Source organism: Myotis nattereri, assembly GCF_964212035.1.
Source record: "Myotis nattereri genome assembly, chromosome: 7".
Lineage (NCBI taxonomy): Eukaryota > Metazoa > Chordata > Mammalia > Chiroptera > Vespertilionidae > Myotis > Myotis nattereri.
In genome coordinates, this window is record NC_138082.1 from 20,284,665 (window position 1) to 20,297,401 (window position 12,737).

General features: G+C 47.4%; 1 protein-coding gene across 1 annotated transcript in view; it reads right to left on the reverse strand.

The window, feature by feature from the left end:
- Positions 1-1,304: 1,304 nt before the first annotated feature.
- The window catches only part of MARCHF4 (membrane associated ring-CH-type finger 4), a 76,946-nt gene continuing 65,513 nt past the window's right edge, over positions 1,305-12,737 (reverse strand). Inside the window, exon 4 of the mRNA XM_081095222.1 lies at positions 1,305-3,078. Coding sequence (XP_080951348.1) covers positions 2,711-3,078 — 368 coding nt within the window. The 3' untranslated portion in view covers positions 1,305-2,710. The remainder of the gene's footprint in view (positions 3,079-12,737) is intronic.

The following is a 12,737-nucleotide window of genomic DNA, read 5'->3' on the forward strand; positions in this document are numbered from 1 at the left end:
CTAGCATTTATGAGAATTTGTCATTAATCTGATGCCTCTTCTTCAGTAGGATGACCCTGCACAACCACAAGATCTGAAGTGCCCTGTGAGTCACCAAACTCAATGTGATGGCCACTACAGTTGTGGTGAGGTTTGCATGTTGTTGCATCCTAATACTTTTCCTGAAAATAGATAGTGCATGTAAGACATCTATATTTTCCATAAATATATATTTTTTGTTAATCCTCACCTGATGATATTTTTCCATTGATTTTTTAGAGAGAGTGGGAGGGAGAGGGAGAGGGGAAGAGAGAAAGAGAGAGAGAGAGAGAGAGAGAGAGAGAGAGAGAGAGAGAGAGAGAGAAACATTGATGTGAGAGAGACACATCGATTGGTTGCCTCCTCCATGGGCTGAACCAGAGCTGGAGATCGAGCTTGCAACCGAGATACATGCCCTTGACCAGAATCAAACCTGGGACCCTTCAGTCCAAGGTCCAACGCTCTCTCCATGAGCCAAACCATCTAGGGCTTCTATAAATATTTAATTGACCTGAATGGCCTGTTCTGAGACCACACAGAAAAATACGTACCTTTACTCCACCAGGAAATATTTGTTTGGTTTTGTTGGGTTTCACTTGTTTATATGTTTTGCTTGTATGCATCCTTTGTTCCCTCACCAACTGTTATGTCCATCAGGTGAGGAGCCTCCTTAACCAGTACACATCCTGCTGATGACATCGCTCCACCAGCTCTGGTCCTGAGGATGGAGGTTCCAGTCAGGTGAAAGGGAGGAAAGATTTGTCTGCTGCCTCAGATCTTGTCTACAGCAAAGCCTTCTCCTGGGACCCTCTGATAGTCAGAGGAAGAGTCAGGGGAATGAGGTCAGGACACATTCATCCCTCCTGAGGTTCTCTCTGCTTCTGTGAAATGACCTGATGGGGTGGAAGCTCTCCAGATTTCCTTCCAACACTGGTCTCTGCTTCCAGGTTTCCTGGGCAGAAGGCAGGGCAGGATTTGGGCGCTGTTCTTTTTGACTTGAAGGACTCCCATCTGCAAAAAGCCAAGAAGTGGCCAGCAGTCCCTGGGCTTCATAAACACACACACACACACACACACACACACACACACACCACACACACACACACACACACACACACACCTGCCATACCTCATCTATACCTTCAAAGCAGAAATAAAAACCCCCTTGATGTCTTGCTACGAGGAGACTTAGGGGTGGAGAAGACACAGGCAAGGAGAGGCAGGGTTCCCACAGAGGGAGAAGAGGGAGAGGAAGGGAAGCTCACATATGGAAAAGGACACTAATGGTAGGGAAAGAAATTTTATTTTCAAGCTTTTAAGAGAATAATACAAACAACAGAGAGTTTTAAAAAACCCTAAAAACTGGTTTAAAAAAGTATTTGACAGTGTCCCTTGAATACCTATGGATGATGCAGCCATTGTGCAATGACAACAAGAAACTCTGCAGGTGGCCACCCAGTGGCCTTCCCTGGCAGGGTCCCAGGAACCAGTGGGCAGGCTCAAGGGACAGTGCTCCCTGCCAGGGTCCCTGGACCAGCCTTGGTGCTTGGGAAGGACCAGGGAGCACTAGCACTGAAGGCTTAGCCAAACTGCCCTCGGGGAGGGTCCTCAGCAGCAAGGAATACTTAGACTGGTCTTACTCCACTCCACTGGCTGGGATACATCCAGCCAACTCCCTCCCACTCGCTGTAGCAGCTTTCAGCACATGCCTAGCAAGGTGGGCCATGGGTGGGTGGGCAGCAGGGAAGTCACTTCTGGATTGACAGCTTTTGAAGGCTGAAGCCACAGCAGCAGGACTGTGCTTGAGATGCCCATGGGAAATCTGTACTTTTCTCTAGTTGTGTGTGTGTGTGTGTGTGTGTGTGTCCTGTAAACATCTTTGAGCCAAATCACCATAAAATAAAGTAACAAGGGCACAAAAAGACATCCAACTCCAAACTTAAGCCCTCGTTGAGCCCACCTGAAATTGGGAGTTCCACTTTGGAAGGTGTGGAAAGGAGGAAAATCCCCCCTCCCTCTTGCCGCTCACACCAACACCTCTCTCCCTACACGGTCCACCCAGAGTCGCCAAAGCCATCTGAGTTAGAAATCCTGCCCATCTGGTGAGCTCAGGGGCTGCAAAAACCGAATGCCATCCCTGCCAGTCCTCACCCGTCCCTCTCCCTCCCCCCACAGCCAGTGGGTCAGGCCCAGAGAGGAACCAAAACAAACTCAAGGGTAAAGCAGGGCAGACTGCAGGTGCTTTTCCTTCTGTGCCCTTTGCATTGCTTCTCCCTCCACACAGGCACAGGTGGGCACCACCCCCAGGCCAGCCTTGCCCTCTGCAGCCTCCACTCCCCCCAGGTGTTTGACCACGGTACATGTGCCCGGTGTTGTTGTTGTATTTTGTTGGGTTCAGTCTGTATTGCACTTTGTTGTTGAGTTTGTATTGGTTTTCCTTGCTCTTGTTGGAGAATGGTATTGACTGATTGGAAACCACAAAACCACACCAACATCACTCACTGCAGCTCTAATCCTGCCCCCAGACCCCTCAAAGCCCCCCACCCTCTGCTTGCCCTCTGCTCTGGCTCCTGGGGAGCCACCTGGCCTCCCCACACCTGCTCCCCAGACCAGCATCCCATGGGGCCCAGCCCCTTCCCAGCCCACCCTCTGCTGTTGTGCATGGTCACGGCTGCCCTTCCAGGCACTCCTTTCACACTGTTGTGACCCTCATGACGAGCTCTCGGCTGCCGCCCTGGGGGCTCCGCTGTTCATGAGGTCTTAGGTGACTCAAGATGTGCAGGATGGTGTAAGCACAGTGGTGATCAGAGGGAGGGCCTGAGGGCTGGCTGGCTGCCCGGGCAGGGCCTTCCTCGGGGGCAGGGGTGTCCGCAGCCTCCTCTTCCGAGGAGAGGCCATTGGCCTGGGTGGACGAGGAGGTCCGGGGGTTTGTCCTGCCTCCTGACTTTTGATCCTCCAGGTCTTTTGTCTTGTCATAGTTCAACACTTTCCACTGCTGGTTGACAGCCTGCCACCGTTTAAAGATGCGGTACACGGAGGGTCCCTCGTGGATGATGAGACCTGAGGCCACAGGGAGAAGAAGGAAAGCCACGTAAGGAAAGCAAGTCATAGTCTCCCATTATTTATAAATGAAGGTAGGTGGGGGGCAAGCTGGATTTCTATAGTTTGATTTGTTCTTTTCAAACCTGCCTTCCAGCTCTGAGCCACATGGTTCCCATCCCTACATTCCTAGGCTCAACGAGTCTTTAGTGGGTGCAAACCACACCAAGTTCACAGAATAGCTGAGAACTTCCATGTGATACCTTTGTCTACCTCTACTCTACCCACCCACATTGTGACTTCACAAGATCCAAATTTGTTGTCTTTGAGGTATAATATAAATATGGGGTGGGGCAAAAGTAGGGTTACAGTTGTTTGATAAAATAATATAATAATTAATAAATACTAATACAAGAATAAACTCTGTTTTGAGTACTCACAATTGTAAACTTACTTTTCCCCCACCCTGTATTTTTTCCTCCCTCTACCATGTATCCATGGCACGCTGTACTTAGCTGATGTTGAATGAATCGTATGCTTTTCAAGGCACCATGAAAGAAACCCCATGGTCATGCCATACCTGCTGAACGATGTCTGAAATTCCACTAGTTAACTCTTTGTACAACTAGCCCAGCGCTACTGAAATACACACACCACTGGGAGACGTGGACACAGTTATATTGGCCTGTGGGAAGGTGGAGTCAGAAACAAGCCATGTCAGACAACCAGGCAAATAAATATTAATTATGTACCTACTGTGTGCCAAGTACTAGAGATACTGCAGTGAGAAGGACAGGAAGAATCCTGCCCTCAGAGCTTACATTCATTCTAGTGGAGAGACACATAACAGTCATGTAAACAAGTCAGTAGGACTATTTCAGGTACTGAGAAAATGCTATGAGGAATGTAAAATAGAGTTAAATAGCCACTGGCTGTAGGTTCTCAAAGGTCCTGTTTAGCAGGAAGGTGGTGGGAGATAATATTTGAATTGAGACCATGCAAAGGCCTGAAAGGAGAGCATTCAGTGGTAGGAACTGCAAGTGCAAAGGCTGGGGGCTGGGAATGATGCAAAGGGTCAGAAAAGAGGTCAGTGTGGCCAGGGTGTAGTGAATGAGTGGGGAAGTTCAGGGAGATAAGTGCAGAGGCCAATCAATGATAGGGCCTTGTAGGCCATGACAAGGAACTTGTATTTTATCCTAATATAATGGGAAACCATTGAAGAGTTTAGTAGGAGGAATAATGTGATCTGATTTACCCTCCAGAAAGATCATTCTGGCTCCTGTGAAGCAATAAACTGAGGAGGACAAGAGTAGGAGCGGAACACAAGAGGAAATGATGGTGGCCTAGACCAGGGTGATAGCAGTGGAGACAGTGAGAACCATTGGAATCAGGATGTATGCTGGGAGTAGAGCTAACAGGTGTGGTGTGGATCAAGAGAAAAATCTGAACAACTGGAAGGTTTTGGCCTTAGCTGTTAGTAATGGTGCCATTTATCAAGATGTAAAAGGCACAAGGGTAGGGGGTGTGGATTTGTGTGGTGGTGGCAGTGACTCTATTAGTTTCCTACGACTGCTGTAACAAATGACCACACATTTAGTGGCTAAAAATAACCCAAATGTATTCTATAGGTCTGGAGATCAGAAGTCTAAAATCAGTCTCGCCAGGCTGATCTGAAGGTATCAGCAAGGCTGGTTCTTTCTGGTGGCTTTGAGTGGAGAACCCATTTCCATGCCTTCTTCAGCTTCTAGAAGTCGCCTTGCTTCTTCCTTGCATCAGTCTACCTCTTTCTTTCACTGTCACATCCCCTACTATTCTTTTGTCTTCAAGCCTCCCTCTGCCCCCCTCTCATAAGAACACTGTTATTACTGCATTGGGCCCACCTGAGTCATCAGGATAATCACCCCATGTCAAGATTCTTAAATTAATCACATTTGCAAAATCCCTTTTACCAAAAGGCAACATTAATAGATTCCAGGGATTATGACCTGGATGTCTTTGGGGGCCATTCTTTAGCCACAGTGATAGTTATACTAGTATTTTATTCATGGTACATTTAAGATGTCTGATAGAAATCTCACTGGAAGGACCAGCATGACAGTTGAACATATAAGTCTGAAGCTTAAGGAGGGATCTGGCCTGGAGATAGAAGTCATCAGTGCAGAGGTAAAATGTGAAGCCTTAGGAATGGCCCAGATCTCCTGGGGAGAGATGGCAAACAAGTGAAGAGAGCCAATGACAGAGGCTCTGTGAGCCTTCTGATGTATAGGGGTTTGGTGGCAATTTGATGGAGGTGAAATCAGCAAAAGAGGCTCTGAATGAGCAATAAATGGTGTAGAAGAAAGACCCACAAGTAGAGACCCAGATGTCTAGAGAAATATATATTTCAGGAAAGAGAGTGTGATAATTTGAAAATTCTGTTGAGAGGTCAGTGAAATGAGGAGTGACCACTGGCATGGTGGGCACCTTGAAGGTAAGATGATAGAAGTGCAAGTGCATCTTTTTCTTCCATGAAGTCATCAGCTAAGGGGGAAGGGATAAGGGAGGAAGTGCTGACAATTTGTGGAGAAAAGAGAAAGTGAGAAATAGTTATCTTGGAAAGTGGGAGAGTGAATTTGCAAGGAAGATGTGGCAGAATCATCTGATGGTGTTGGGTGCCCATTTGAAATTTGTGGCCATAATTTTGAAATGAGTCTAGTCCAGGGCTGGGCAAACTTTTTGACTCGAGGGCCACAATGGGTTCTTAAACTGGACCAGAGGGCCAGAACAAAAGCATGGATGGAGTGTTTGTGTGAACTAATATAAATTCAAAGTAAACATCATTACATAAAAGGGTACGGTCTTTTTTTTTTTTTAGTTTTATTCATTTCAAACGGGCCGGATCCGGCCCGTGGGCCGTAGTTTGCCCACGCCTGGTCTAGTCATTGGTTATGTGATTTTTTTTCCCTACACTTTCAACTGCTTGCTAGGTGTATTTGTGGAATAAGAAGAGAGCTGGATGTAATCAGTATTGACTATTTCTCCAGGAAAGTAATGTAGGAGAAAAGGTGAGAGTTCTGGATGTTTGCAAGGGAGTAGTTATTACCCTGGGGAGGAGAGAAGTGAAGACACAAATAAAATAAAGAATAATGAAAAAGAAAAGTTTTAGGGTCAATGACAAGAGGTCTCCATGAAGTTGGAGAATTGCCTTTTCAGCTTCTAGAAGTCACCTGTGTTCCTTGCCTCTTCCATGCATCAGCCAAGGAATCAGTAAACCACAAAGATGGGGGTGGAGGGGGATGATCATCAGAGAGTGGGATGTTTAAATCCAGACTTTGGGAGTGGTGTGGTTCTTGGTGAGGATCAGGTCTAGAGGTTGACCATTTGAGTGGGGCTGAGGTGAATGGGAGAAAAATTATTTTGGAGTAATGAGGAGTTGGACATATTTTCTGCATCAGCCATCTCAGTGCTATCAGACCAAATGCCCTCTTTTTATAACAAATATATTTTAATATCCCCTTTTTTATCCTCAAATGAGGTTCATAAGATAAGTCATGATGGTTGAGATATTCTACACTAATAAAAGGCAAAGATGCTAATTGACCGTACATTTGCTACGCCCAAGCCACGCCCACCAGCCAATCAGAGCGACTATATGCAAATCAATCCAACCAAGATGGTGGCCAACAGCCACAGAGCTGGAGCAAGCAGGAGGCTTGGTTGCCCCGGCGATAGAGGAAGCCAAGCTTCCCTCCTGCCCTGGCTGGCTGTGGCCTCCGCAAAAGGCAACAAAGTTTCAATTATAGAAGCTAAATAAATCCCAGATACCTGCTTCCAGCCAGCCTCCACTGGGAGCTTGGGTGGCTGGGGGCTTTGGCCAGCCTGCAAACAGCCATCAGCCCCTCACCCAGACTGGCCAGGGACCCCAGCAGGACCCTCCACCCTGAAGGAGGTGTGGCCAGCCTGAAAACGGTCCTCAGCCCCTCACCCAGGCTGGCCAGGCACCCCAGCGGAACCCCCACCCTGATCCGGGACACCCTTCAGGGCAAAGCAGCCAGCCTCCACCCATGCACCAGGCCTCTATCCTATATAATAAAAGTGTAATATGCAAATTGACCCTAACGGCAGAGTGATTCCACTGGGAATCACTGGTCACTATGACACACACTGACCACCAGGGGGCAGACGCTCAATGCAGGAGCTGCCCCCTGGTGGTCAGTGTGCTCCCACAGGGGGAGCTCTGCTCAGCCACAAGCCAGGCTGACGGCTGCCAGTACAGCGGTGGTGGTGGGAGCCTCTCCCGCCTCCTCAGCAGCACTAAGGATGTCTGACTGCAGCTAGGCCTGCTCCCTGCTGGCAAGTGGACATCCCCCGAGGGTTCCCAGGCTGCCAGAGGGATGTCTGACTGCCAGCTTAGGCCCAATCCCCCAGTGAGTGGGCCTAAGCCAGCAGGTGGTCATTCCCTGAGGGGTCCCAGACTGCGAGAGGGCACAGGCCAGGCTGAGGGACCCTCCCAAGTGCACAAATTTTTGTGCACTGGGCCTCTAGCATATATATATTGCCCTAACAGATAAAGGGGAAAAAAGCAAACAAATGGAAAGTCATTTATAACAAGACTATATAAATTTCAATATAAATGGTGGGCACAACTACATTTGAAAACAAATGAAAAACCTCATACATTTCCAAAATTCCCACTAGGGGATGGTACCACCTCTGCTGAGATTCTGAAATCAAGACTGGTGGGAGGGAGTGTATGAGTCAGGTCCATCAAGGAATGTGAGTAGGCAGTCAGCAGCCAACAACATCAAGAAGGGGATCCCACCTCCAGACCCCACAGAATAGTGCATGATAGGAAAAGCAGCCACCACTTGAGAAAGTCATGCTAGAAATAATGTCTTCAGGAGACAGTTATGTTGCAATTAAGGGAAGATGAAAATTATACTCAGGGAAGGGCTGCCAATGATGGACCATGAGGTCCAAAGGGCACAATAGAAGGGCTAAGAAGATGGGACCAGTTAAGGGATGAGCAAAACAGGAAAGGGATGATTGTCCATATTGTGAGGGCGGTCTTAGAGGCTGGGACCTGTGATGGTGAGTGAGGGATGATGATGATTAGGGATGAGGCACTATGGAAATTACAGCAATTGTAAATCTAGAGGTGGCTGGTCTGGCCCCTGCGGTTAAGCACTGACTCACAAGAGCAAACAGTACTGAGTCACTTTAACCTCCTGATGTGAAGCAAAGAGACTAGATGGCAACACTTCAAAGCCTCTCCAACCTCCAACACACTGTGATCCTAGGAGGCAAGACTGCTACCCGCTGTCACTCTTGTCTCCAGGATTCCAATGGCTCCTGCAATTGCACTTTGCGTGACAAGTCTTCAAGGGCTCATTGAAGGAGAGACAATCTCCCTGTAGCCCAGTAGATCCTAATGTGTTCAGTATATACCCCTTTGAGGATCTCATGGAAGCTAAGGACTGTCTTCCTGGAAAAAGAAAAACCAAACACACAAACTGTCCTTATAATTTTAGGGCTTTCATAAATCTTCAGCAGACCACTGTGGACCCCTTGATCAGCCTGCCTGATTCTGGACAGGGAGGCTTGCCCTTTACCCAGAGCCTTGCTCTCACCCTCTCCCAATGTGCCAACTCTTATCACTTCTTTCAACCTTTTGAATACCTGCCTATGCACCCTTAGCGCTATACCATTTGTTTGTTCATTTACTCCACAAGTCTTGTCTGAACACTGCTATGCTTTTTTCCCTAGATCATAAGCCCCTTGAGGACAGGAGGTACGGTTGAGGCTTGGGCAGCTAACACAGTTTCAGGAGACTGAAAAGCCTCAATGATGATGGAGGAGACAGGGGCCTTGGGGAGAGAGAAGCTGGATCTTTTGAAACCCTAAACTCTTTCCATTAAGAGCCACTACAGTTGATTCCTAATTAGCTTCCTGATCAGACAGTTTTACCCTGATTGACTAGGGTGGCTTAAATTTTTGGTCTGAATGCTGCCTTCTAATTATCTATCTGTCTAGTGTTCAGGAAGTAATTAAACCATTTTAATGGATAGGTGGCTGAAGGGGAGGAAGGTGCACCTGTGTTTGTAGATAATACTTGTTTGGAAAAGTTGGAAGAGCACAAACTACCTCATTCACATATACTCCCTAGCACTCCCTCTGCTTCCTGCTCTACAAACTACTGGTTCCAGGGATGGCAGAATGTTTTTCAAAAGGGGGAAGATGGGTGGGGCTCACCTGATTGGAACAGGTGAGTGGGCAAGGTTGAAGAGAAAGAAGATGGATGGATGGGAAATGGCAGTGGAGAGAGAGGAGAGAGAGAGAGAGAGAGAGAGAGAGAGAGAGAGAGAGAGAGAGAGAGAGAGAGAGAGAGAGAGAATGAGACTGGAATTAGAATAGAAAGAAAGAAGGTGATTGGTGAAGGGAGGCAGAGAAGGAGCAGGGGGAAAAAAGGAAAATTAGAGGGCATGGTAATATTCAAAACCCAGTAAGTTTTGGTTGTGTCCTTTGCTGGGGTTTTCTATGTAATTTAACAGTTACCTGGTAACCACCTACAATGTGCCCTTGGGATGTATTTGTGGGAAATCCAGTTCCAGAACCATTGCTGCCTTTGTCTTTCTAACATCTCTCTGCCTTTTTGGCCTCCTCTTCCTCACAAAACTGTAGGCTCCATAGGTTGTCAGAACCTTTCATTTGCCATCATAGCTCCCCCTGACCTCCAGCTTAAACAGTTCTTTGCTCAGCTCAGCCCATGAGGGAAGGTGACCATTGTGAGTGGATGGCTCCCATGCCCCTAGCTCACCACAGCAGTGTCAGGGAGTTCTTCTGGACGTGGCATCCCCATCCTCCCTTGCTGAACCTTGGCCATTGGCTCTTGTGTCCACAGCAGTGAGAGACAATTTAATTCCACTTGGTATTTCTTGAGTACCTACTATGTGCTTCTATGACACTTGGTCCCCATCATGCATGGAGTTAAGAAGCCAATGCTAACTGAGAAGTCTGTAGAGAAGCATCTGGTTCCCTCTCATGCTAGAATCCTCCTCCCTACCCCCATCTCCTGCTGGTATCCTCATTAAATGGCATAAAAGTTGCAGACAACTCTCCAACAGTGCTTCTCAAACTTTGGCATGCACAAGAATCAACCAGGGAGCTTGTAAAATACAGACTCACAGGCTCCGCCCCCAGAGAGTCTGACTCAGTAGGTCTGGGGTGAGGCCTAAGAATTTGCATTTCTGCCGAAACCGGTTTGGCTCTGTGGATAGAGTGTCGGCCTGCGGACTGAAAGGTCCCAGGTTTGATTCCGGTCAAGGGCATGTACCTTGGTTGCGGGCACATCCCCAGTGGGGAGTGTGCAGGAGGCAGCTGGTCGATGTTTCTCTCTCATCGATGTTTCTAACTCTCTATCTCTCTCCTTTCCTCTCTGTAAAAACTCAATAAAATATATTTAAAAAAAAAAAGAATTTGCATTTCTAAGCAGCTCTGAGGCAATGCCATTGCTGCCTGTGTGTGGACAACACTGCCTACGACATGGTCCTTATCCTGGCCCACTGTAAGTAACTTAAAAAATACTTCCAGATGTGACAGACATGAAAATGCCAGACCACTGGAGAAATGGATTATTCCTCTCCTAGACCCAAAGATCTTTGGGCTCCACAATTTAAAGTCAACTTACCAATGGGCATGCGTTGAACATTCAGAGCTCTGTCACTTTACTAGCCTGTGGCTTTAGGCAATTACTTTTTTTTCTGAGTAAATAGGGGCTGATGCCCCTTTCTTATAGGGTTGTTATGAGATTAAACATGGTAATGAGTCCCTCATGCTGATGCCTGGCACAGTGTGGGGCACACATCTAACACTCAATGCTACATGATGCTGGTTGTTCTGGGGTCAGGGGAGATCACAGGATAGAAAGTGCCCACTCATATCTCTTCCTCCTTCATTGCCAGCCCCATCCCCAAACAGAAGCACCTGTTCTTCCATCTCCTAACTGTCCTTCCTGAGCCTCGGTGTGAGTCATTGCTTATCGATGAGTAACATGCTGGAGCAGTGGTTCTCAATCTTCCTAATGCCGCGACCCTTTAATACAGTTCCTCATGTTGTGGTGACCCCAACCATAAAATTATTTTCTTTGCTACTTCATAACTGTAATGTTGCTACTGTTATGAATCGTAATGTAAATATCTGATATGCAGGATGTATTTTCATTGTTACAAATTGAACATAATTAAAGCAAAGTGGTTAATCACAAAAACAATATGTAATTATATATGTGTTTTCTGATGGTCTTAGGCGACCCCTGTGAAAAGGTCGTTCAACCCCCAAATGAGTCGTGACCCACAGGTTGAGAACCACAGGTTGAGAACCGCTGCTGGAACTGAAAGGAGCTCTAGAGACCAACCAGCTCCACAGAAGTGGAGACAAGCCTTCGCACCTGCGTCTCCTCTCCTTCAGGAGTCACCTGGAGGGATGCTCCCCTCCCCCTGCAGAGGTTCCGGCAATTATGGGGCAAGACACCTCGGAAGCCCCACCGTTGCCAAACACTCACCTTCCAGATGCTACCCCTCAAGGGGCTAGCCCTGTCAGGACCTGCACCAAAGAACTTATCAGGCAAGTGTGGGGAATATATCAATATAACCAGCTATGTGGGGTGGTTTCAGAAGCTGCTGCCAGGATAGACCTGACTGGCAATGCCACTTGTCCAATATTCTCCAGGGGTACAGCTTTGTGCTTCTCACAAGTAGCCAGGCTGCACTTCTCGGGGCCTCCCTGAGGAATTGGCAAGATGAGGGTGCAGGGGCCCCATTTTGGGCAGGCTCACCTTGACTTGAATGCTCTGAGTTTTCATTTGATGAATGCTTTGAGTCATCTAACTCAACAAAGACCCAAAGGAGAGAGGATGCTGAAAGCACGCAGTGAGGGCGAATGCAAAGCCACTTTCTGTTTCCATCTCTCAGTGCCCAGGGAGAGGTTGTCCCTTAGAAGTGGCTTCTGAAAGAATTCCCTTCTGAGCAGGGCCCTGCTGGGCCAGTTGACCTTGGTCAAGCTGTACAGAACGTTTCTCAACGCATCGGCACCCAGGGCACCGCAGAAACCTGTGAGAAGAACTTTGTTGGAAAATCATTGGGTGCTGAGGCTCTTTAATGTAATGTAGGCTTAACTCAGTAGGACTGAGTAGGAAAGAGAAGTATCCTGGAGCCCCAATTTGAGACGCCCATCCCTGGAAGTGTGTGTGATTACGCCCTAAGATCCTGTGGATTTTTTTCTGTGGGGTTTCTTTACGAGGCGCAGAGTTCTCACCCTCTGGACACATATAGACAGAATTGTGTTTCTCGGCCATTCTGGATGGTGATCATGAAGGTACTGGCAATGATGGTGACTGATGGTGATGACAGTCAATATTTATTGAATGCTTCTATGACTGTCACTCTAAAATGGCTTTGCAAATACAGTATACTTTTCATAGAAACCTTGTGAAGCTGGTGATATAATCTCTACTTTACAGAGAGGAAAATGAGCTCAGAGAGGATAAATGTCTTGTCCTAAGACACACAGCTTATACATGAAGTAGGACATAAACCTAGGTTATCTGAAACCGAACAGTGCCATGTGTCTGGGCTGCTTCATTCTCTGTGCTCAAGGTCAGGTACTCCCTCCAGAGACCGTGCAGCTATGGAGAAGGTAATTTT